General features: G+C 39.1%; 1 protein-coding gene across 1 annotated transcript in view; it reads left to right on the top strand.

The window, feature by feature from the left end:
* LOC127431761 (transcriptional activator GLI3-like) overlaps nt 1-26,933 on the top strand; it is a 182,304-nt gene that overhangs the window by 57,142 nt on the left and 98,229 nt on the right. Inside the window, exon 3 of the mRNA XM_051682293.1 lies at nt 13,411-13,656. Within this exon, the coding sequence (XP_051538253.1) occupies nt 13,411-13,656 (246 nt within the window). The remainder of the gene's footprint in view (nt 1-13,410; nt 13,657-26,933) is intronic.

The following is a 26,933-nucleotide window of genomic DNA, read 5'->3' as shown; positions in this document are numbered from 1 at the left end:
CCGCCACTCGAATGGGATGGACACCACAACAAAGGCTAAACCAACGGCATGAGCTAGTGACAGTATTACCTGTTTGTTGAACAGTGGGAGACAGGGAGAGTGTTTGAAACTCTCAAGCTTGAAGACAGGACATTCAAGCAATGTCTTCTCTCAAATAGCACTGGAAAGTTTTATTCATTTAAAGTTAATCAGTTTGTTCAAATTAAAGATTCACAGGTTTATTTGAGTCCCTGTGCAGAAGTCATTACGAGGCATGTTATGTTATTTTTTGTATTAAAATATTTAATTAAAGGCTGCTGTTCATCACTATGTTTTCAAGTTATATAAATTAGGTTATTTTCTAGTATTATTAGTTGTATTTAGCATAACATTTTGTTCAGGTTTAATGCTGCCACCCTAATTGAGATCCCCATTGTTTTTGTGCCAGATAAATGCTGGTCTGATAAATTACATTAACTATTAAAAATAATACTGAATAATATTTAAATATCATAACACAATAAGGTTGTGTGAGTTAACATTTGTACATGCATTGGGTATCATGAAATACAAATTAAAAATGTTTTTTTAAATCTTGGTTAATGTTAATTTATAAAAACACCACAGTTAAATATTCATGTTAATGCATTTACCAATGTTTACATTTACAAATTTAATGTAAAATAATAAGTGTAAATAAAATAAAAATTGTACAAACAAATAAAATGTGTAACCAAGATTAATAAATGCTGTAAATGTATTATTCATTGTTAGTTAATCTCAAATAATGGTGTAAAAGTTTGTAAAATTCTCTCATTTACTCACCCTCATGCCATTCCATATGTGGATGTCTTTCTTTCTTCTGCTGAACGCAAAACACGATTTTTAGAAGAATATCTCAGCTCTGTCTGTGCATATAATGCAAATGGTGGCCAGAACTTTGAAGGTCCAAAAAGCACATAAAGGCAGCATAAAAGTAATTTATAAGACTCCAGTGGTTAAATCCATATCTTTAGTAGTGATATAAGTGTGGGTGAGAAACAGATCAATATTTAAGTCCTTTTTTACTATCATTCTCCACTTTTACTTTCAAATTCTTCTTCTTTTGTTTTTTGCGATTCACATTCTTCTTTCATATCGCCACCTACTGGGCAGGGAGGAGAATTTATAGTAAGTTCAAGTAACACAATTTGAAAATTCTAACAATAATATTTGGATGGAAACCCAGCTATTATTGAGATCTCTTCTGAAACTCTTCAGGAGACACTTGAGATTACTAAGGTCCTTTTCTAATGCAAAAAATGTGAAAATCAGGACATTTTAGCAATAGTCACATTTTGCTCTCCATTTAATGTCATTGCTAGGAGAAACCATTTTTTCTTAATTCTTTCTATTGTTTATTTATTATTTGTGATTTTTTTATTTTCTACGGGACAGTTAAAATAGACAGTCTAACAACTTTCATGAAGGCAGTTTCCTCATAAAATGATTTCTGTTTGAGTCATGTTACAGAGCAGAGTTCAAAAGTTTTCCCCAGACTTTCAGATGAAGGTGAGTGTGCTGTTGCTGGGCTCAGCGGGCCTCTGATGTTGAGATTACACATGTCAGGAGGCAGATGAGAAGGATTTCCATGGCTCTGACCATCAACCCTACTCTTATTTCCTCTCTTTTTTTTTTTTTTTTTTTGTGTGTGTGTGTGTGTGTGTGTGTGTGTGTGTTTTTCAGAATTCTTTTATTCCTTTTGCGTTTTTGGTCTCCACCATTGCTCCACAGATTCACCGGTCTATTCACCCCAACACAAAAACAGCAAGCTTGTTCTCTGTGGACTATGGGGGCAAGCTTGCTCCACCAAAAAAGAACGAAAAAGAGAGAAGGAGAGAGGGAAAAAATGATTGTGCTCCCTCTATATCCCTCTGTAGTGATTGAATTTCTTAACATCTTTTCAAAAATCGCTTAAATGCCTGGAGGCGAGAGGAAGAAACAAGCTAATGGTGGATGGGGAGCGCTGAACAAATTTCAGAGCCCTTTCCTGCTTGCGTTTGAGGTTTGAAAGCGAGCGCCCTGCCTTTCAAGTTTCAAAGTCCTCCTTTCTCCTGTGGTGTCACCGAAGGATTTGAAAAGGAGGTAATTGTGCTCACTGCCGCCCTGATCAGAGGCACACGGCCCAGGCTCTAGTATTTCACCAGCTCTCAGTACCACAGGAATAGTCTCGGCAGCTCGGCTCCAACTCTTTTCCCCTTTCTCCCTCTCTGACCGGCTCTCTCTCCTGTTTTTTTTGTGTCTCTTGATCTCTGTCATGCTCTTTTTCCACTCACTTTCCCTGAGTCTTGATATGTGCTCTTGTCTCTCTGTCTACCTATTGGATCTCCCCAAATATATATGCTTTTCCCATACATTCTTCCTGACCTTCTCTCCCATTTTTAACCCACTTTTTAGTAGTTTGCGTCCTGAAACATGAACTCTGATTTATAAATGTTTAAAAACATCACCCTACTCCAGAGGAATATTTAATTGCTTAGAGGTTGCTCTTTCTCTGGAGATTTAATGGCGTTCTCAGCTTCTTTAAAAAAAATTTTATTTTTTATTTAAGAATAACTTTGTCTCAAATGTTTCTTCTAAAATTCCTTAGGAGAAATAAAATAGACATAAATGAGACCATCGCTGACATACAATAAAAAAGGAATGTGGATAATTTGGTCTTGGAAGAATTTGAAGAGTTCATATCGAAATCTCTGAATTTGATTGCAAACTTTGGTATCTGAGCACAGTTTGAGACATTGTTGAGATCTCTTTTGAAATTCTAGAAATTGTAAGAATACTTTGGGTATTTTTTCATTTCATTTTCATTTTTAAAGTACTTTATTAGCATGATTGTGTTTACATACAATATTGCCAAAGCATTAATACACAAACCAGATAATAATAAAACACTAACAAATAACAATAAAAATTGAATTTAAATAAGGTGCCAGGTAATGAATAAAATAAAATAAAATAAAAACTATAATAACAATATACAGTATACAATATAAAATAAAATAAGCATTTAAGAAGACATTATGAACATAAAAATAAAAAAAATACTGTGACTGAAGTACATTAAGGCAGTAAGTGCACTTCAAAAATGAATTCCTCAAATACACCAGGTATCAGGAAATATCCAGTTTGCAGAACCAGACTGAACACTTTTAACAAGGCCTCTTGCATTACAGCAGGTCTTCAGCATTTCTGTTCTAATGTTGTCTAAACCACATGCCTTTCTGGGTTTTAGTTTCTTAAGTGCATCTGTCAATTCTTCTCTGCTAATCTGATTGTCTAAAGGGTTTTGGTAATTTTTTATTGTAGATTCCAATTGACTCAGCTTATTTTGCATGTTTTTCTGGTCAGGTGTGAGATTTTCTGGAGAAATGTCTTTTGAATAAGTTTTTAAAATAGCCTTTCCATAATTCTCTGTTTTGTATGGCTATGTCCTGGCTGTGTTGTTTATTTAGACTGTTCAATTTTTCCCAGAACTGATTATCATTAATTGAGTCTTCAATTTCAGGGCTCCAGACTAAAAAAATTACTAAGGAGCCATTGGCTCCTAAATTGAAGCATTAAGGAGCTAAATGGCTGATTTTAGTCACCAAATCACAGAATTGCTCGATTTAGATTGCTGTTCAGAAACAAGGTAGAAAGCAGAAGAATTTTCAGAATTATAAGAGATAAAATATTTTTTTTATTTAGTACTGCTCTTCAGAATCTACATTACAGATATTTACATATAGTATGCATATAGTAGTGTGTTGTCTTCTTGAGCATCAATGAATGTTTGCACCTTGTGTAATAAGTCCCTCAGTTGTCCTAAGTGTCAAAAGCTTGATCTCATATATATACAATATATAAATTGTTTTACAGTATTGCCTTAGTCTTTTACTGTTACCAGATGGCCAGACACAGAGACTACAAGAGTGCAAATTGAATGAAATCCCAGATGCAGTTTATTGTGCTACTCCAATCCCAATCAATAATTACCAGAAGAAAATAAAGTGGTACACAATACGGGACTTTTAATTATAAAGAAGCCTGAAATACACATGGGACTCTTATTTTGAAATGTCTGCACTCCCAGTTGTAAGCTCACTTACGGCTGATTCGCTGAGAAATTGAATCTGATTCAAACTGCTTACCTGAGCTCCTGAGTTCAAACCCTCATTTCTTTTCGGGTGATTCATGAAAAAGATCCGGTTCAAAGGAATTATTTGGTCACGACTCTCTCGTGCTGGGTTTGTTGTTGCGTGCAGTGCAGTGCAGTGCAGTGAGCTCATCAGAAACAGAACGGGTGAAAAGTGGCGTGAGACACACTGGTGCCCTATAGATGTATTCAATAACTTACAATTTGATATCTGATGAAACCGCATATGAACGCACATAACCCGACTGTCGCCAATGGTGAATAGATTTTAAATTATAGTCGCAATAAATTATTTTTGGTCGCATTTGCTGACCATTTTAGTCACAGTCTGGAGCCCTGAATTTCATTAAGAGTTTGGTTTAGATGTTGTTGCTTTTTGTGGCGTATTGTATTTTTATAATCCCTGAGCGTATTTTGTCTGGTTTCAGCTATGTGTGGCTCTCTGTGCTTTTGATTGGAGAGCTGTCTGATTAGTTTTCTTTTAATTTTACATTCTTTATCAAACCAAATTTCATCCCCAGTTTTTAGTTTAGTTTTCTTGTTTATATGGAGTATAAAGTTATTTGAAATCTGTTGATTAGGTTGGACATTTCTTTGGAGCTAATTGCACTAAGGAATTCAGACTCACATTTTGGGGACCATTTGTATGTTGGGTTTAGTTTGAACAGATTGCTGGGCTCTTGGTCTGTTCTGTTGTGTTTAATTTTCTTTAGGAACACATTAATTTGACAGTGGTCTGATAAGGAAGACTGTGGTCTGACAGTGAATGCACGTATGTAGGAGGGGTCCATGTCTGTAATGGCATAGTCAACTACACCAGCACCAAGAGCTGAGCAGTATGTGAATCGACCTAAAGAGTCCCACTCGGATCCTACCATTAAGCATATACAGACCCAGGCCTCGACAGAGACACACCAACTCCTTACCGTTTTTGTTAACTGTACTGTCCGGATTGTTCATGTTGTAGTGGTGGGGGTTAGATGTGTGTTGGCTTTCAGTATGTGGTTATTCCCATGGGTATCTATAATGTCCGATTCTGAACTTATCCTTGCATTTAGGTCCCCACATAACATCACATTCCTCTGGGCCTGGAATTGGCTGGTTTCCGTCTGAAGCTGATCAAAATGATTGTCCTTGATGGAGGTATGTAGGCTGCACAGATGTAAAGGTCCTTATCACAGTCTATGATGCCTTTTTTGAGTTTAAGCCAAACATGTGTTGAGTCTTTTTTCATGATTGATAGGTTGTTTTTTTAAAGTCTCTTTGTACCAAATGATGACCCCACCAAAGTCTCTTCCACGTTTCACATTACGGTTTTTAAGTGAATGCAATACAATTTCCCTGTATCCTAAAGGGCAGTGACTGTCCACCTCAGATCTGCACCATGTTTCTTGCAGAAAAATGATGTCCTGGAAATAAATGTTTTTAAAGTCTTGGTCCCCAAGATTGTGGAGTAGAGGCCTTGAAAATTCCAAGAGCTTATAGTGAAAGAAGTCATTCAGATGGCTTACCCCAGTATTCTACAGATGAGATGTAGAAGATGTCTCACCTCTGTAATGTCTGAGGAGTCAGTGTGTATTTTGCTCTTCACTATGTCAGCATAAGTTAGCTGCTCTGATTGTGGGAAGGGCTGTGCTGTTTTGTCAGGTGCCTCCTACTGTTGTGTGTGAGGGTTCATGTTTGTAGGTTGACTGGAGCTGGGCTGAGAGGTGTTTGGTTGGGCTTCAGTGTATTGTGGTCTGGTTGGTTGCTCTCTTTTTACTAGAGTGTGTCTGGTTTGTGGGCCCCTTTTTGTAGTTGAATGCTGGTTACTGCGATGACTGTTGGAACTTGTACGCCGATGTTGTGAGGGCGCAGATTGGGAATTTCTGCCAAGTGATGAATCTTTTAGGTTTTTAGCGAAGACTCTTACACTCTCCTAGCTTAGGTGCACATGGTGATATAAATCCTCAGTTGTTAGACTTGGGTGGTGGGCAACGTTGATGGCCATAAGGCTGTAACATGCAGTTGTTATCCTCTGGTTGATGCTATTGATCAGGTCGGCAGGGTAGTCCTTCCTGTGTAGCAGGGTGGAGATGGTGATGTTGGCCTGTGGGAATTCCCTGCGAGCCTTCTTAGCCACTCTTACAACGCAGTCTGCAACTCTTTCCCTCTGGGTATAGAGGTCGTTGGTTCCTGTGTGGATGATGATGTTCTGTGGGTTGTGCAGAGTGGACTGGCAGAGGATTTGGAGTGCGCTGTTGGTTGTGGGGGACCAGAATTTGCTAAACGTGTGTTTAGGGAAGATCTTTCGGTGGTGCAAGAACTTGCCATTTGAGTCTACAAGAATTGCTGTTTTTGGTGGTTATAGTTTGGTTGTTTGGTGATTGTAGTTTGTAGTGGTTGTAGTTTCTGGACTTTTTGTCTGAAGAAAAATCTTAAGTAGGAGGCTTAAGCAAAAGTCTCCACTTGCTTTCCATTTAATCTCAATGCTGTCTAGTAGAAACAATTGAGATATTAAAAATAACTCATTTGTGATATTTCTTTCCTGTGGGACACTATGAAAGAGCAACATCTGAACAGTCATTTTTTTCAGGGGTGTAAGAAACAAGAGTAGCATGATGTGGAAAAGTGGAGAGCAAATGAGGAGAGCTGCGAGAAGAGGGAGAGTTTATCAGATATGTTGCTCCTCGGCTTTGTTTGTTGAATGAATCAAGAGGCTTTTGACCCCTCGCCACTGAGTGTTTGCAGAGCCATTAAGAGTGTTGTTGGGTTAGGGTCAGAATTAAGCTCCAAGTATACTTTGGTTTTGACGCTTAGTGTCTGTGTACAGTCGAACACTTAGACTTTCAAAGTATACTTCAGTTGACTTTGCACGCATACACAGGCGGTTGGCACGTGCACGCTACGACTGCTATGAGATACTGGACTATTTCTCTTCAAGAGTTTCAACCCATAAAGATGTCTTTATATTTCTTCAGACTCGAGCTATACAGATGCAGGTATCTACTGAGCTCCTCACAAATGCGTTCTTGACGTGCACATCCACTGTTGTTGTTTCCACATTCTTTAATTTAATTTAAATTTGGCATAATGAAGATTAGAAAAGGCACGCCTCACCAAGACTGAGAAATTTAAGTCAAAATTGGCCCTATTTACAGGTCATGGTCATTTTATTCATGGCCTTATTGTGCACAGTACACATTATTCTGAAGCAAAAAAAACAAACAAAAAAACATCTTTAATCTGGTAATACATTATCTTGCTTCGCCTCTGAAACAACTTTCCTTTCTGACCGTTATCACCAAGGATGCTTAATTCTGAACCAAACGGTGCTGTAGTGGTAGTGTTTTAGGAGGGGAGTAGTCCTCCACAATTGACTGCAAACTATGACCACGTTTACATGCACTTAAGAAAATGGGTTATTCCAGGGTTTTTGCAGATTATTATTTTTTTTTTCTTCAGGGTTTTTACACAATGTTTCAGAACACAATTTTCCTTTCCTTTCCTTATGAGAAAGCATTTTAACACACACAGGTTTCTTCTGGAGAATGCAGTTTATGTAGCCATGTAAACGCATTAGCAGCGTTTTACAGGTTTTTGAAGAGTGTGCATGTGCGTGGAAGTGACAAGATAGCTAACGTCATAGAATGGAGGCATATAGGGCTGCAACTAATGATTATTTTGATAATCGATCAATCTAACGGTTATTAGAACGATTATTCGACTATTCCGTGATTATTGCAACAATTAATCATTAGAGTTTGAAGTAAGAGGAAAACACCACTATTGCAGCGCAATTCCGCTGCCGGTCACGATGGAAAGTTCAGGAAACAATCACAGCAACAACTCTAGAGTATCGGGAAATTAAGCTAAGCAACAGAGAATAAAACAGTAAAGTCTTCCTTGTATCCCCTGTTTCTTATTTATACAAGCCTCATGGGGAAATTACATTGTTTGAGAGTAAGCTGCTTACTGACCGAGCCGCATGTTTATGGGAGTAGAGAGAAAGCCTGGGATATAGTACATTTAAATGGGAATGCTGCTTTCCAACCTTAAGCAGCTTTCTGTTGTCCGTGTAAATGAGCACTTTGGTACTTCTTACAGAAGTAAAATTGGCTAAGAATGTAATTTCATGTTTACTTTAAATAAGAAAACAAGAAAGGCTTTGTCACTGAATCCTTTTGAATCGCTTATGAATCACTTCATACAACACAAGCAACTTTTTTGAAGGGATGGCAAAAATGAAATCTTGACAAATAATGAGCTTGTAAGTTTGGCGTAACACTGCATTAATGTCTTAATAACCCATAGTGAGGTTCATAGTCCCTAGAGTCTGCTGTTTTGGCCTAAGGACTGGATGGCATATCTCAGCTGTAGTGGTCACCATAGTGCTTACACTAATAGGACTTTGATGAAAGGCCTTTTTGGTGATTAATGTCAACCAGCTAGGGAATCAGACTCCGTTTTCCCCTTAGGACAGGAAGAGTGTTTATTTACCACTGACTAAATTCAGAATTTAGTACTAATGAAACCTGGGGACCTTTATACTCCTATATTGTTTTGGATATTCCTTCAGCACAACAAATAGTGGGGCCCATTACTGTGACATGTTCTTTAACAATTCAATTTTTAACTTTAAATTGCTTTATATTGAGGGGAATTCTTAGGAAAATTTCAACCCTACATAATGGGTGAGAATTGCTGGCGCTAATGTGTGTAAAATGGTCTTGTTGCGTGACCTGTTTGTGTATGGAATGCTATTTACGTTACTTGTGTAGACTTGTACCATAGCATCCTCTTTCAAATCCATGTATGTGTGTCTGAGAATGGTAACGGGATGATACTTAAATCCCTTTATGCTAATAATGTGGTTTTGTGGGAGCTGGCCAATTAATCCCGCTTTAACTGTATAAGTGCTATTATTCCCTCAATAAGATCACTGGCTATGCAGTAGGATTAAATACTTAAAATGTAACTGATACTGTCATTTTTCATGGATTGAGGAACCTCAGATGCTCTCTCTCTCTCTCTCTCTCTCTCTCTCTCTCTCAGTTAGTGAAGTGTATTCCGCAGTGTTGAAATAAACTCTTTAATCCGCACCGACTCTGCAATTTTAATAGGTTTTTCCGAGCTGTAGCGCTGCACGCTGGGCCAAGCGGTTGTGCTGTTGAGTCTCACTAACCTTAGTTCCAGAGCTACAGGACGTTTGTTTCCAGCTCCGTAACTCCACGCCAGAGCTTCAGAGAGATTTTAAAACAACCCAGCGCTGGAGCAGCACTCACATCAGCAACAACAAGCTGCTAAACTCAGCCAAACTGGAGGAGGCTTATGGTTTGAGCTTAATGACCTGAGTCACAAACGCTCTTGCATGCCAAGAAACAAACGCTCTGTTTTACCAGCACCCGCTGATTCCATTCATTCTGTCAGAGCAGCTCTTACAAGCTTTCCCATGGCCTGTACTCTTTTTAATTTGCCAATCGTATGGTCTTGTATGGTCATATGGTCTTGAATTTTGTAAAAAATTTGTGGTGGAGGTTTTAAAATGCTTTAATTTTGAAGTCCAAAACGTTGGGTAGAAATAAAGCTGTAAATATCAACTTCAGTTGGGATCGTCTGGTTCTGCTACAAATGTGAGGTTAAAAAATGACATCATTGCCAACCTCATTGACCCCAATACAGCTGCAGTTATGAACTTCTCAACATAAAAAAGCACTGAGTGATACTATAAAGCAGTGATGGGTCTTTGGGGGGTAGAAAAGATTTTTAGAACACTGAATTAAGGAGCACTGTGTGCTCCCCTTATTAAGGCCAAATTATACTTTGGTTGCCCGTTCGTTTTTAGCCCAATATATGCCTAGGATTGACTGCACTGAAGAGTATAACAAAACAGTCGTAGTGCGCATGCATTAAACATGTCCATACGGACTCACGGTCAATGGAGTATTACTTTGGAAGGTTAGAACATGTGACCATGCGCACATAATGGGGCATGGAAAAGTGTACCCTAGACTGTAGGGTACTTTAATGTTAGAGCTATCAGTGTGGAAACAATTCCGTTTAACATCAAAGTTCAATTTGTTTGGTTAGTGTGAAAGCGGTTTTCCGAACGCAGGTGTGCGCCAGCAAACTTCACCAATATGCTTGAAATGTACAATTGGGGTACAATTCATTTGAACTCTAGTACAGTTCACAGTTGGTATTAAAGCAAACCGTCCTAAATCATGAAAGTGAACCATTATTGATGACATATAATTTGTTTATTTGCATGATTCCTGTCACACATATTGTAGAATAATGTTTATAATTTCTTATAGTTACTTGACTCCAACTAAATTGGCTTCAGAGAGCAGCTCGCGTTTTTCGCAACTTTTGCAATGCATTTGCGACCAGACAAATGCAAGTCCCCCTTTGTGTTTCAAAAACGTTTTGGCTGTAAATTCAAAGGGACAAATACTTAACACATTCAGTACATTTACATGTGCAGTTATAATCAAGCTACAGCAGGTTTTTGCGTAGTCGAGCTACTGTCTTCAAATAATTAGTGTTTTAGTATTGAAATGTAACTTTCAAAGTGCATGTAAAGCTGAGTAAAGCTGCCATCTTCTCATCTCGAGTTGTTTCCTAGCTACCATGGTAAACGGCTGATGCTAGTACTAGTGGTGGTTATCGGTGGTTATTACATTGATAATGCAAACGTATTGTGGTTTACACCAACAAGTATAATGTGAAAAGAGACCTGGAAGAATAGGGGGAGTGGGGTTGAACTGAACTCTGGTTTGGACCAAGCAATCAAACTAAACGTGAAAACAGCCTAAATTACATTATAACTGATCTCAATGACCCAATACAGCTGTAGTTATAAACTCCTCAAGCACTGAGTGGTACTATACAGCAATGGAATGGCTTAGGGGTTAGAAGCTTTTTTCATAGAGCTGAATTATGGAGGACTGTGTTGCACCACTTCTCTTTCTAGCCTGAAAGGTTGTGACCCAGATGGGGTCAGGTAATGGGTCACGTGTCTTCAGCAAAGATCAAGCATTAAACCTCGTAAACCCTGCAAAGCCCTGTAAACTTGGCTCTCCCAGCCCCATTTTAGTCCACTGGAGACTCTGTCCCTCTGGGGTACAAGTCCTACTCTGCCCGCCAGAACAGATTACTTACAGACAGAGAAAGAGGGAAAGTACATCTCATTCTGTGTGTGTGCGCGCCTGTGTGTAGGAGAGAGGCAGGAATAGTGTTAGAAGACTGGTAGAGAGAAAAAGAGAGGGAGAGCGGGCAGATAGCTTGTGGGCGTTGATACTACCCATGAGGCCACTTAATGGGCAGTTTGGAATGCAGGGAAAAGACTCAGCTGCCCTCTCCATGGGATTCTGTGTCTTTGAAAAAAAGAGAACAAGAGAGAGAGAGCAAGCTTGTGGGAAATCCTTGCCTGACTATTGCTGTGATGTTGAATGTTGGACTGTATTATTTCACAGACAGTGGCAAGCACAGACACAGAGACACTCTATTGCTCTTGTTTGGAGCTGTGAGCCTGCACATTTGCCTGCAAGAGGCCAAGCCCAGGAGGCTTTATACACAAAACCCATAAAGAGCTCCCTAAAGCAAACGTTAGCAGTAAGACTGCCTTCTTGCACAACCCAAAGACTTCTCAGCGTGACTGAACTTGTTCCACGTATTTATTGCCCCTGTCTGTGCGTCTGTCTGTCTGTAAGTGTCTCTGTATGTTTGTGTGCATGTCTGTAGATTTGTGTGAACATGTGTTGTGAAAATTCCCTCTGCAGTGCTTGTTAAAAGGCTTGTAATGAAATAACCATGACAGATATTACAGGGCTAGTTCACCCAAAAACGAAACTCATTGACTTACATAGACACATATTACTTTTTTGTTCCTTCAAATGCAAATGGATATGTCATATGGGTTTGGAATGGTATGAGAATCAGATAATGATGACAAAATTTCAATTTTTGGGTGAACTATCCCTTTAACCTAAGGTTACATGTGTAGTTCAGGGCCACTAGTGGCACCAAATGGAATTGCCAAAAAATGATTGTTTTCTAACAGGTTTCCCAAACAGGTAGTCCTGCCCTAAATTTATAAACCAGTTTTGTTATTTTGGGCCACTCAAATGAACAAAGCAATGCCGAAAGTGTCACAGAGCCAAAGCCCTTCTATCAAGGGAGCCTACAAGTTTAGCATAGCAGTGCATAACGCAGGCAGTCCCATAAACATTCTATGGGCGGTACACTGGCGAGGAGACAAGTGGACATTTTTTTTTTTAATGGATTTTTATGGAGGAGATGCTTCAGTGTGCTGAATAAATTGCTTTCGTGAGGAAACAGCTCATCACTTAATGAATTGACCGCCTGTCTGCTAATCTTCAACATGTTTTACACCAAATAATCCTTTTGAAATTAACTGTGTGGAATTTACTACGATAAACTTGCCGTTTTATAAGAGAAGACACTGCCAATTTAGTGACCGGTTGGTCTCAGTTTACAGCTCTCCTCATTCATTTAAATGGTATCCGCAAATGGTGACATACTGTCGAAACAAGCTAGTTGACCGTTATGCTCTCATCTAAAATCATGGAGGTTGTTATCTCTGTATAGAAGATCTCTGACAGAGTGTCCGTGTTAACACTTTTCAGAAAATAAGTCTACAAATGGTGTACTTAAAGTTGTCTATGTACATTAAACTTGTATAAGAGAAAGTATTTTGACTTTACAAAAAAGGAACACAACACCTTTAAGTACAGGCAACAGTCGTTATGTGATTTCCCACTCCCACATTGTGTATTTGGATAGAAGGCACTGTACATATACTGTAGGTGTGTCACATATCCTGATGAATAGCACAGATGTCCTCCACAGATGCACAATTCTCCTGTGTAGCAGATCCATATTCAAGCTATAACTGAATTGCCAGAAACCTGAGTGCACTGTGTGATGTATAGCTATAGCTTAAAACTGTACAAATACTGTTTGTGGAGCTCAGAAATGTGCAAAAGATCCATACATTCTTGCATTTAATAATGTAAGATTGTATTCTTGCATTTAATATTGTAAGATTGTATTCTTGCATTTAAATGTACTCTTAAACATTGATCTTTGGTGCTTATGTGGGCAACATGAGTTAAAATCTGGCTTGTGTCATTTCCCGATCCCATTTCCCACTTTTTTCCCCATCAATTTCTGGCATCTCACTTTACTTTACTAAGGAAAGTGGCAAAAATTTAATTTATAACATATTCTGTCTCTGTTGTTCTCTCATTTAGAGGATGATGGTTCAGGTCCCCCTTATCATCGTGAGAGGCGTAATGCCATCAGTGGGCAGACTGCAGTTCTGGGCACATCAGCTGGAAAACTGAGCGAGGAACCATCCACCTCTACAGAAGAGCGCCCCCCACTGGTGAAGAAAGAACTTCATAGCTCCCTGCCCCACCTGGCAGACCACACCCTACCCTACCGGGGTGCACTGTTCACCATGGACCCTCGAAATGGTTACCTGGACCCTCATTATAGTGAGTATTACCTCTCGAAGCGCAGGAAGTTGTTTTCTTTGGCAACTTCTGCACAAACATCTCCTTACTAATGCTTTTTATGGATTGATCTGTTGGACCAGTTTCAGATATTTAGAATAGTTTCTTTGAATTAAACTATACATTATCTGGTCTTTTTCAAAAAATATTGTATTTTAGGCCCCTTCCTTAAATCTTTAAGGGATAGTTCATCCAATAATCATACTAGTGGATGGTCATATGGGGTTTTTAATGACTGATTGTTAAACATCTACATTTGGTCCCCCCAGTATTGAATATTTGGCTAAATCATTGGTGTCAAGCAACACAAAGGTGAATAAAGTAGCATAAAAGTATATAAAAAATGCAGTCTGTGTGACTCTTGTGCTTTATTCCAAGTCCTCTATAGATATTTGATAGGTTGGGATGAGAAACAGACCAAAATTTAAGTTATTATTTGCTTATGATCTTGCCTTTCTCTATTTATTTTTGGGTGAGCAATCCCTAATGAAGTTCGCAAACGCAAGAATTAATGCAAACCACTCCCTGCATAATTTATGGTAGCTTGTAATTTTGTATAATTTCCGCAATTATTCTGCATAAACCGTGAATAATCTGAGGTCATCAGATAACTGTGTTTAACAGTGGCAAAAAAAATGCTTGAAAGCTTGATGCATTTGAGACATCTCCAACCACACAGCCTCCACATAGAGTTGCCAACTGTCCCATTTTAGCATGAATGTCCTGTATTTTAGCTGAAATGACGACGCCCCAAATGGGATGCTTAGTGTATTGTAGAGCCTAGATGCACGAGGGAAATCCTATTGCGTTTACTATTTAAGCCCTTGTCTAAACTTTTGCAGGATCAAAGATGAAGCGCATACATCACAGCTAGCATTTAATCTTCACAAAGTCTTCATGAGCTGCTCTAAGTGCGATGCGCGTTGCAGGTCAATTTAATTAATTTGGAGTGCTCACATAATGCACTGTTGCAGTTGAAAATGAGACACAAAAACACGGTGTTCGTGTCATGTTCTCTTAAAACTAGTAAATGTAATTAGAATTAGAAAGTTCTAATCATGTGTAGATCAAATTATAACTATCAGGTGATATATAATAGCAACAGGTCTGATTATTAATATATGTGTTTTTAGTTTACATTTTTATTATAAACTTTTATTGTATTTTAATAGTATTTAAAGGTGCACTCTGTTTTCTTCATTTAAAAAGTTTAACTCCTAAAGACATGAATTGTAATTTTGCAATATATGTAGGAAATCATGACCACCCACATTAAAATGAAGACTCCATTTATATCAGTGACCTGAGTTTTATTCTACATGGAGATGATCCACACATGGGGGCTGCCATGTTAGAATCACATGACCTGCCGAATACTACTCGCTTAATCTCAGTAACCATCCTGTTATTTGACACTTACAGTCATTGATTAAAGTAATCATGGCTGACTGTGAATACTAAATTTCTACAATGGCGTCTGAAACTGAAAACTATTGATTTTAAATGATGCTGCATCCAAGCTGCTAGTTGTCAGTGTAAGTCCAAGATGACACTAAGACAAAAGTTACAGAGAGCACCTTTAAAAGTATTTGCCATATCATTGGTTTAACACTTAAATGTATGATATTTTTGTATGTATTTGTTATTTTTCCCTGATAACTGCATATTCAGTTATTATGCAATAAAATACAGTATTTACAGGTAATTGCAATTATACCGTCACTGACACAAGTATAGTATGATTTTTTTGTGACTTTTCACTGCAAAACAACACACACACACACACACACACACACACAAAATGCATCAAATGGTAATTTGTGAGAAAAGGTGGAGCAAATTCAGTCATTTTGGGCCGTAAGTATCAAGAAAAAGTGCTACGAAATCGTGGTGGGACTGTCTAAATAATGTTTTTTGTATGAGGCAGTCACCATGAACTTTCTCCCGAAATCCCTAAAGACTCTATAGATATTGTTGTTGCACAAAACTCAAGGACGAACATTTAGTGCAGGGCTAGCATGCTAACTTTTCCCCTCTGTGAGGTGAAAGGCAAAGCTGCTAACGGATTGATTGGGCCTGACAGTTGACTAGTTGCCCTTTCTTTCTCATTTGCTTTCGCTTGCCTTTTCATTTTTTTCAGAGGGGAAGTTAGTATGGGGGACGTTCTTCCCTGCTCCCTAATTCCCTCATTAGGGTCTGGGTGTAAGTACACAACTCCAGTCTCGCTCATCAGCGCTGTGATCAAAGCACTGAAGAGAGTAGAGCAGTCAGGCTCCCCCCGCCTTTTTTTTTTTTTTTGCCATATTCTATCTTTCTCCTGCTTTTCTCTGGCCCACCAGTCACCCCCGTCATTTTCTAGATAATCACGAGAGACTCTTTGCATGAGAAAGGATGACTGAATGGACAGAAGAGAGTGAAAGAGAGAAAAAAAGGGAGAGAAAGACAAATGAGTCTAGTCAAGGCCTTTTATGAGGTTAATTTTCTGGACCACCTTTGCATGGATGTCACCCATGGACGATGATTCTATGTGATGGCTTGTTTAGTTTCACTAAATTGGCCTTGAATTGGGTTTGACAATGTGGTTTTAATCCATAGCACTTAGCGAAATGCTCTTACCTTCATTCTCACGTGCACAAACCATTTACTGTATCACTGTTCATTTAGTCCATTGTTCATTTAGGAGTTCTTGATGCTTTGTTGCTGTTGTTTTGGTCCGTCTGTTTTAATGCACTAAGGTCAACTGCAGTCTGAACAATCAAACCCCTCACATATTGACTAATACAGGCCTGACCAGCTCAGCAAATCTGCCACTCTCTATGTACAGAGAAAGAGGCAGAAAGAGAGAGTATTGCAATGGGGGGAGGTTACAAGGCAGTGTTGGCTGGGGTCAAGGGTCCAGCAAAAGACATAGAGAAGAAGGGAGGGACAGCGTAACTTGAATAATTTACAGAGCAAACTAGAAATGAAAAAAATGAAGCAAGACAAAGAAAAAGAGTGGAGGGAAGAGAGTGAGTTAGACTGCAAGAGAGAGAAATAGAATTAAGGATAGAGAGTGAATGAAGGCAAGAGGGAACAAAAGTGAAAGAGGGGTGTTCCGGGTGGCTGGAGCCCGTAGGGATAGGCTGGGGTGGAGGGTGTGGGGCGAATGGGTGGTAGGGGTCAGAGGTCAGGTGGAAAAGGCAGACATTGAAACGGAAGGGTTCAAAAGCAGCAGGAGAAGTCAAAAGGGCCTCTTGGTCTTGGAAATGTCCATTCTCTCTGCATGGGGGATCAGTTGGGCCCCAGTAAGCTTGAGAATGGAGAAAGTTGATGATGGAATGAATGTTGGAATGTTGGGAGGCCCTCTCGCCTCAGCTCTCAGTTAGATAGTCACAGTTGGCCTGGAGAGGCAACAACTTCTTTGAGTAAAAGGTTTTTGCACCTCAAAAAAAGTTTTGTATGCAATTCTATGAACCACTTTTCTCTCAATAGAAGAATCCCTACTATAGCTCTACAATAGATTTGTACATTTTCTGGAGAAAATATGAGTGGTGCTTGCCGGTGTAAAACATGCCGCCATATTTGTAGGGTGTTTTGGGTGGTTGGTAGATGGTGACTTATTGACCCAAGTCAAAAGAGGCCACTCTTAGTCTCTATGATATTCTGGTCTCTAGAGATTGCTTGGGTCGCTCTCTCAATGTAATACTATGGATTTTTTAGCCTGTTTTATCATCCATTAATTTATCATCCGAAAGTCTGACAGCTTAGAAAAGTAATAACACGCCTCTCCTCAACAAGCCACACAAATTTAAGTATCATTCATGTCCGTAGCAATGTGGGATGAATTGCGTATTAAAGTTTAATATTTAGGGTTAGGGGTTTTAAAAAATATTGCAGTAGTAATAATAATAGTCTGTAAATAGATTCTTTTTATGCTCTTTGGAGTTGGCAGTGTTGGAGTTAGAAGCCATTTTTGTCTAGACTGTGAAGAGCAAATTATGTAGTTTTGTGTGTGAATAAAGCATTCATTGTATGTTGTAGATCAGAGATGTTGCATATGCTTCTGACCAGTCGGGGGTTATGAGAGGCCAGGACCCTTTAACTAACCCTCCAGAGCTACATCACCCATCAGCTCTTTAAAACACCCTGGCGCCATTCACTTACATCCATTGGCTTTGAGGTGTGAAAAACCCTGACCCCCATACACACACACACTGCGACGGAGCCCCCCCTACCCTTTCCCTTTGGAGATCCATCAGCTCGTAAATGCGTCCCAGGTGTGTGCTAGTGTAACTGTGATCCGGTGTGTGTGTGTAAGTAAGTGATGGAGAGCAAGTCGGGGCTCTTTGTGCTGTGTATGCACTAGTAGAGGTAGGTGTGAGACGAGGCAGGTAAAGCGTGATTACTCTTCCTGCTGGTGCGTGTCAAGGCCTAATGCGCCTAAATGAGCCTCCACCTGCCGCCTCAGCACACCTGGTCACCACAGCAACCCTGGGAGTGGGTATCAGGAATCAGGTAGCCAAACGACAAGTGCCAGAAAAAGAAGGTACGATAGTATTGATAAAGCAAGGACCTCTTAGAAAGTTCCACAAGTCATTATTGGGGAGTAGTGATTAAAGTACTAATTAAAGTAATGATGCTAGTAACTTTGCTAAATTTTTAAAAGTGTGACGAATTTTGCAGCGTTGCAAAACGTGAAATTTTTGTCATGTTCTATTTCGCACGCAGCGATACAGTGAATTAGTTTGTTTGGACGGTTAAAGTAAATGTATTGTTTAAATAAAAGATTCATCAATACTTTTATTTTTTTATTTTTTTATCCCCTTTTTCTCCCAATTTGGAATGTCCAATTCCCAATTTTTGCTCTTAAGTCCTCGTGGTGGCGTAGTGACGGGTGGCCCGTGTTGTAGCGGCATTGTTGTGCCTGTTATTCACTTCGATAGCGTTGTTCAAGATAAATGTACAACCTTCACATTGCATTCCTTCAAAGGCGACTGGAAGTTTACTCGGAATGGCTGTCCAGCGACGGATCACAAGGACAGTTGCGGCTGGAAGTTCATGGCAAATTTGCAGCAACTTGCCGCAAATTGGCCACTGATAATTTTCACATGCAAAAGTCCTTTGCGGCAAACTTTTGGCAAATTGTCCAGTGTTGCCAAAGGTTTGCCGGAGGTTCACCATTACCGGTGAAGAGCTGCAAACATTTGAGGTGAATCAAAAGCTCATTTGCATATGAAAGTAATGAGCGGCATATTCGCTTTAAAATGACAGTGTGGACGTAGAGCTTTTTGAAAACAAAAATGCAGTTTTTAAATGTTTCCGGATTAATGTGGACGTAGCCTAAAATAGGGTGTTTTCTATTTTTATTACTTGTATTTATGTAGATGTTCAATGTAACCCTAATTTTTTAATGTCACCCTTATTGAGATCTTCATTGTTTTTGTGCCAGATAAATAGCTACTGTTCAGACTGCAGAATTAAATATAATCTGATACTTATATACAGTATTTTAAAATATTTTCTTCTTTAAATAGCTTCAATGTTGTAACTACTTTTTTGTTTGAAATGTGTAGTGTAACTACTTTTTTAAACAGTGCCTTGACTGTAGTTTAGCTACTTTGATTTACTAGTAGCTTGTAGCTTAAAGTTGCTTAAGTAGCAACACTGCTACATATCTCCTCTCTTCCGCCTCTGTTTATTTTTTCTTTCTTCGATGAGTTAAGAAGGTAATACTACATTTACCCAGATGCTTTGCACCCACTGCGTAAGTGCATAAAGAACAGGCATGTTTAGCATAAAGAGCATACAGGATAAATAGCCCTCTTTGTGAGAATTAGCCAAAGCATTAGCGTTAGCCGTGATTCCTGAGCCTTATCCTCTTTTCTCTGGATACATTGGATAAGAGTTCCATATCCTGCTTAGCACTGTACTAATGCACAGTGTGGATAAGACTGTGGCACTGAAGGACAGATTAATGAAGGGAAGAGTGCTAAATGTGTGAAAAGCAGCTAGCGCTGCGACATCTGTTTATATTGTCCACTGATTAGGAGGTCATTGGTCCTCCGCAACAGTGCAGCACTTGCTAGCCTTGCATTTTTTATCTCTCTTGGGGAGAGGAAGATCCTCCTCTTCGCGTCCTCTTTCTCTAAGTGTTTTTCTTTTCTTTAACAGATGCGCGCTTCACCAGTAAGAGCCATGTCCCATTATGGGAATTGAAGCATGCTGAATTGAAAGTTTCCCTTTCATCTTAAGACAGAATGGGAATATTTCGAACAAGGCATACAGGGAGGGCCACAATCTTAGTTGTCCTAGTGTTCTCCAATGCTTCGAAATCTTGGACCGACACATAATTGTCCCAGCACCACTAAGCCATATCCTTTCCTCAGCAAATTCAACAAACAATAGCTTTATTCACGTTCAGTCAGTGCAGTCTTGGCCGTCCTTACAGTCTTAAAGCAATTGTGCCTTTTCACAAACACTTTCCAAATATCTAGAGAGTTTAGCACTTTGAAGTCCCTTATCCTTGACATTTAAGCTTATGAGTGTCATTACTGCAAAGTGACTCCAAAACGTACTTAGTTTTGGTCTACAAGTTCTCAGTGTGAAATATTGTCCCCACTAAAAAAAAAACAAGCTGGCTCCCACCTTTAGCTTAATCAGCGGTGTGGGGCTACAGTTTCAGTCTTCTGTGTTCTTGCTCAGATAAAGATCTACCCAGTTTCATGAAGCCTATAATCCTCTACCAAAGCCTCATTGATGCCTCACACCAAAGTCCAGACAAACACAAACGAGGATGGACTGATGATATCCCACCAAAAAGACACCTCCATACCTCTGTTACTGCTTGCATCCTGTCTGGTCAGCTCTGCATTGGTGTGCACCATACCAAAGGATATTCCCACTTCAGTGTCCTTGGTGGAGCATAGCAAGCCACAGTCAACCAAACAAATGATTTGTCTAGAAGGGCTTTCTAAGATGTTGAAAAGTGTTGGGCTTGACACTGATATATTAGTTGGATAGTGCTGTGTGTTGCACCCAACTCCACCTCACTCATCACAAAAATCAAGCCTCCACTGACCACTGAACTACAGTAAGATGTCAAAGACTTGAACATGACCAGAACGGAAATTGCCGTATTCTGGATAACCATTCCAAATTAAGATTGGTTGTGTTTGAAAGAACTTTTTTTTAGACATATGGAATCTAGACATCCATGCTGGCTGTTGGCCAAGTCAAACACTTGGTCACTTCCCAAGAACTTCCCAAGAGCAGAATCAAGTTGATTAGCAATGAAGTTAACCCCATGGCCCCTAGTAGTGAGTCTAGATGATGTGAGTTGTGTTGTTATTACCAAATGAAAAGCAGCCTTACTCTGACCTACACAAACTTGCTTAGTTCCAATCCCAGTGTAAAAACTGCAACATAAAATCTTACGTCATGAACATTGCTACTCTATAATGTCACTCTTAACCCCCCACTTAGCCACTAATTAAAAAAACTGCTAATTTGCTCTGTTTGACAAAAATTGCATTTAAATTGCAGAAGACACAATTGTTAGTTGCCGTTCCTTTAGGGGTGGTGGTTATTTATCTATGTTCAGGCAATTAAAGCAATACTGATCTCCATTTAGTGGAAGACTAACTAAATTTTGATGGTACATGAAATGTAGGGTCAACTCAATGGTCCAAAAAATCAAACATCCAGACTGATTTTTCTAGTACATACTTTGGTTTGGAGTTTGTACACCAAAAGTTACAGAAAGTAAAGGAACTTTCTATGCTTTAAATGAGGCATGACTGTAGTTTTACAAAAGTGTTCCTGTTCTGTGACCATAAGATGCCTCAAAATGAAGACACAAGTAGTGCCCGACCGATATATCGGTCGGCCGATATTAGCCTTTCACCGATATATCGGTATCAGCGTATATTTTACCGATATGTGGCAATATGAAAATAATGCAGAAAACAATGCTTTAGAATTGGTGTCGTAGCGAAGTTTGTCCAGCAGAGCGTGCTCCAACTCCATTGTTTACAGAGCTGAACTGAGGGTGGCTCTGCAGACAGGGCAGAGTTCAACGGTGTCATCACGGAAACTTAAACAATGACCCCATCATTTTCCCTTTTCAGTATAACTAATATAATGTTAACCTTGTCCCTGACAACCATGTCACTCATGTCTGTTTGCTGTTAGCCAGCTATAGTTTGTCAGTGCAGTCAGTAATGTAGCAGATTGAAAGGTAAACATCAGAGCATCTTTTTACAGCTCAGCAGACAACGGTGCGGTGGTGGATTTTGTCTGTTGAGTGTTGATTTTTATGCTATGTTATTACCTAGTTGGTGAGACACAGTGCTGGAAAGTAAATAAACAACGTCCATCTTTTACTCTCTGTGACAACGAGCTTATAGCTAACTAGCTAATCATGTAGCTACTTTCATTGCTTGTCAGCTGATTGGAAGCTAATGAGTAAACATGTATTCACCAAATTTTTTTGTTTAGGATTCACAGTTTAGTACCCCCTTCAACCAAACAATTCCAGTCGTGTCATTAATAAAATGTAATATTTAAAAGTCTGGTTTGCCACAGCTGAAAGTTTCCCCTAAACTTGTATAGCAGAATACGGTGTAACACCACTGCCACTTTTATCTCTTGTCTCGGCAGTATTAATATAGTCAGCATTTGACTGATACTAAACAGTAATACTGATATTTATTTAGCTATTTATTTGTATTTGTATTTATTCTTTATTTTAATGGTCAGCATTTGACTGATACTAAACAGAACTGATGTTTATTTAGCTATTTATTTTATTTTTATTTATTCTTTATTTTAATGGTCAGCATTTAACTGATACTAAGCAGTACTAATATTTATTTAGCTATTTGTTTTAATTTTATTTATTCTTTATTTTCTCAGTGTTCATTTCTAGAATTTGTTGACAATGTATAATAATAATGTCAAATATTCTTTGATAAAAAATATTTAAGAAAGCAGCCTTCTGAGTACCTTTGCATAGTCACATCGGTGCAAAATCGGTGAAAAATCCACATAGAAAAGGTCGGTTTTCATTCCAGCTCAAAAATAAAAATATATCGGCCACCATATCGGTAATCGGTGAATTTTCCCTCTCTAAAATCGGTCTCAAAAATCCCATATCAGTCAGGCTCTAGATACAAGCCTTAGAGATATTCCCATTGACCATTGCAAGTCTGGTGTGCATGTTTGTTTCCATATTGGATTTGTGAAAGAGGGGCCCTGCTGTTGCCTAGCCAGAGCTTATAGGGGTCAAGATGCCAAGAGCAGTCTTTGGGCACTAGTAAGAAATCTCCTCCACTCCTTCATCCTGATCCTTTCATGAAGAAAGGGAATCTTTCGCTGTTATTAGCCCTCTCGGTCTAGTACACCACAGATAATCACATGATCCTTCTTTATAGAGCTTATTAAAGGAGTCTGGCCGTGTATGGCAGTACCATCACATTCCTGTGCTTCTTTAGCTTCCCTCTTTTCTCTCTCTTTTGCCTGAAGGGTTCAAAATGAAGCATGTTGAGAGTGAAAATGCTCTTCAGCACTGGCTGATACTGGAGTAATGGACTTCCTTGGAAACTTCTTATCTATATAAGAAATTTCTGCAGAAAACTATATCTGTCGGATATGCCACAGTCATTCAAGAGACATGTTTTTCCTTTCACGCTTCCATGTTTTGCTGGAATGATCATAATGCATAAGCCTTGTTTCAGATTTCTTGGAGAGAGAAATGCTTTGAACCTTGGGTTTGAAAATCTGTTTTGAAGGATCGAGACAACTGCTGTCAGTAACTTCAGTACCCACTGTAAAACTTTGGCTTAAAGATGTGGAAGAAAGCAACAGTTGCCTGACACCTTTTAGGTCTCTATTTCTCTCTTTCCCTCTTTCTCTTTTTTTAGTGGACTACTACTGCGTACATCTATCACACTACTGGTTTTCACTCTTAGCCTAACATGCTGCTCTTGTCTGTTGAATAATCTCAGTGGGTATTCAGGCAGCATTACACTCCAGGCCTGTGTGTGTGTTGTTTGAAAGTAGCATAAGGTGGACAACTTTAAGGCAGCGTTTCTATAACTATGGGTCGCCACCCAAATTGGGTTGCAAAGCCATACTTGTGGGTCGTGACTTATTTTAATAAATGTGCAACTATTTCCTTAGTAAGAGTAATTCAGATGGCTAAGAGCAAATGCGCTCTGCTCAGTGCACACTTTCATGCTGTTACGCTGGCCGGGACTGTCTTTTGGGCTCTTTTTTATGATGGTATAACTCCACAGTATCATTTGATAGGCACACCCTCTCTCTCTCTCACCATGATGGCAAGTAAGGCAGAGGCTCTTTCAGTTTGGAAGAAACTATGGTTGCCATGGTACATGTTCCAAGGGGTTGCAAAATATGATGCTTTCCAGACAGTTCATGAAATGATTTGATAAGTTTCAACATGATTATTTTCTTTATTTTTACAATTTAGGAGTGTGCATGTTAGTGTTCATGTTCAAAGGTTTAATTTCAGTTCAAATGTTTTTTTAGTCTGAAAAAATAATTGTGATTTCTGTCTGTATCCAAATTAGTTTAGTAATAAAAAAGTGAATACATTAACTGATATAGCAAATACATCATAATTGCATGGTTTTGTAAGTGTGTGTCCCAGATAAACACAAAATGTCATATTTGGGTCCTAGGCTGCGAAAATTTAAAAACCCTTGCTACACGTTCTTCTGTTCTGTTATGTTCTGTGTTTTGTTTTATTTTATGCAGAAGATGTTTAGTCTGTAGAAAAGTTAATTCACCTTCAAAGTTAGAGTTTTGTTTTTTTGTTTTGCTCTGTTCTGTTTTGTTTCTTCTGTTTTGCTTTGCTTTTTGTTTAGCGTTTTATTCTTTTTGTGTTTTTCTTGTTTTTTTTTTTTTTTTTTTTTTTTTAGCATTTCTTTTTAATTATTATTATTATTATTATTATTATTATTTGTCCTAATTTAGTTTACATGTATATTTTCCACACTCTCTGTGACACAAATAATTAAACAGGTTGTTTTGATTGGCAAACCTTTGATTACTGGTGCTCTTCACACATCAGTGTCCTATATCACAAAGCAGGATTAAGTGGCTAGCCAGGTAAGTTTGTACTTTGAGTGAACTCTGAATTTGCAGGACCAGTAACGTGGATGGCTTTCATCGAGGTTCAACGCCATAGTAACATACGCTAAGTGGCTAACTTGCTCCATGGCAGGTTATGTTCTCGATCACAGATCTCATACAGATGCAACACCAATTAGCTGTAAGCAAAGCAATATAAAATAAATAAAATAAAATAAATCTATTAAATGATTGATTTTAAAATATTACGTCTGCATGCAGTTAAAAGGATGGATATCTGGTACTAATCACTAGAAAGACCAATATGGAGAGAGGGGTGGAGTAGAGCAATGGAGGTGTGTGTGTGTGGGGGGGGGGGGGGTTGTAACTAAGCAGAAAATGAAGAGAAACATAAAAGAAGAGGAGCTGAATGAGGTCAGGCCCATCACAGGCTTAGCATTGCCTTCAAAGATGCCTGGGACAGGTGGCAGCTCCAGACAATCTCACTCTGCAAAGCAGCATCCTCTCAGGAGGAGATAAGGGATCCCTCTGTCCATCCCCCCTCGACTCCCACCATCCCCCTGCTCTCCTCACCTCTCCTCTCCTGCTCTGTGCTGGAAGCTCTTTGATGTGTGTGAAGTGGGATGACTGGCTGGGGTCTGAGGCACAGGAAGGGTTCAGCGCGGAGGTCTCTGAGGTGCCCGCTACTCTGTGCTCTCATTAAGGCAGTGGGGCTGGGTTAATCAGCTTTAAAGCACACACGCTTTTGTCTGGTAGTCCGGGCCAGCCACCCCAGGGCACCACCTGCTTGATAAAGAGGTAAAGAGTGAGAGTGAGAGACAGAGAAAGAGAAAGAGAGAAAGACAGCAGCTAATGTGGCGGCACTGGATGTTCTCTTTTCCTGACTCTCTAAATTCCGAGTAACAGTGTGTGCAAGGCAGCACTTAAATTTGTTATGGGTTTTTATGGATTTTTAAGATGCAAATTCAGTGTAATGATAACCGCAAGGCAGCTCTGATGCAGCATTTCATTTACATACAATCAAACCCTAAAGCCTAAACTTACTCAAAACTTCCACACTGTTCTTGAGTGAATACAAAAAGTACTACTGTTCTTGTTTCACTCTTTTTGCCTCTCTTTTCATCCTTTCACTTTCTCTCATAAGGCCTGATCTCTTGATGGGACCCTTATCACTCACAGGATGAGGATGTGTCAAGGATTATTTAGGAATAATTTGTTTGGTGGGACAGAATAAATGGATTACAACTCCTGCTTGTTTTTTTTGGGCCATAAGTCTCAGGGTGCCGAGAGGGATGTTGTCAGTATTGAGGGAAGGAGGGAAATGCAAAGTGTGGATGTGTAAACAAAAGAGAACAACTGACAAATTTTAAAAATGAAAAGGCAGGAAGTTCCGCCCATTTATCTTCTCTTGGAGCACCAAATCAGTGAGCATCATCTTATATTTAGAGCTCAAATCAGAAAGTGAAGTGGCCTACTGATTTCAGACAGGATGAGAGCAATGAAGTGTAAAAACAGTGAGAAATCGAGAGTTAGAGAGTCAAATTGAGACAAATGGAGCTGGTTTGGTGAAGGTCTTAATTTGCCCTGAGGTGCTGACCCTTGTCTACCTCTGTGACCCGACCGTGATTACACTGATTACTGTGATACAGACTCTTCTCTCTCCACATGCTTGCTCTCTCTTGTTAAAAAGAGGCACCAGGGATTATTGCCATACTGGCCCTCCTTAATTTATCCCGCTGTGGGATGTTCAGAAATCAATAGAGGGAATCTGTTCTGTGATTGGCTCTATATTTGATAAAGCAGTACGTAGACCAGTATTTTGTTTTCTGGTGCATCCTTTTTGGTTTTGTGGCCAAAAATTGGTTATTAGCAGACAAAAAACAAAACAAAACATTATCATGATTTCCACTTCCACCCCTATATAGTTCCTAGATTCATACAGAGGATGGGATAAGATAGGATAGAATATGATTCATTCTTTCCTTTTGTCCTTTTCTTTTTTCTTTCTTTCTTTCTTTCTTTCTTTCCTTCCTTCCTTCCTTCCTCCCTCCCTCCCTCATCCATCTGTCTATTAAACATTACAGTGGAATTTGTGATTTTTCGTATAATTTACAGCTGTAATTAGCCCATTACAGTCACATCAGTCTGGAACTATAATTAAACAGAAT

The sequence above is a fragment of the Myxocyprinus asiaticus genome, chromosome 41 (assembly GCF_019703515.2).
Source record: "Myxocyprinus asiaticus isolate MX2 ecotype Aquarium Trade chromosome 41, UBuf_Myxa_2, whole genome shotgun sequence".
Lineage (NCBI taxonomy): Eukaryota > Metazoa > Chordata > Actinopteri > Cypriniformes > Catostomidae > Myxocyprinus > Myxocyprinus asiaticus.
This window is presented reverse-complemented; position numbering and strand designations above follow the sequence as displayed.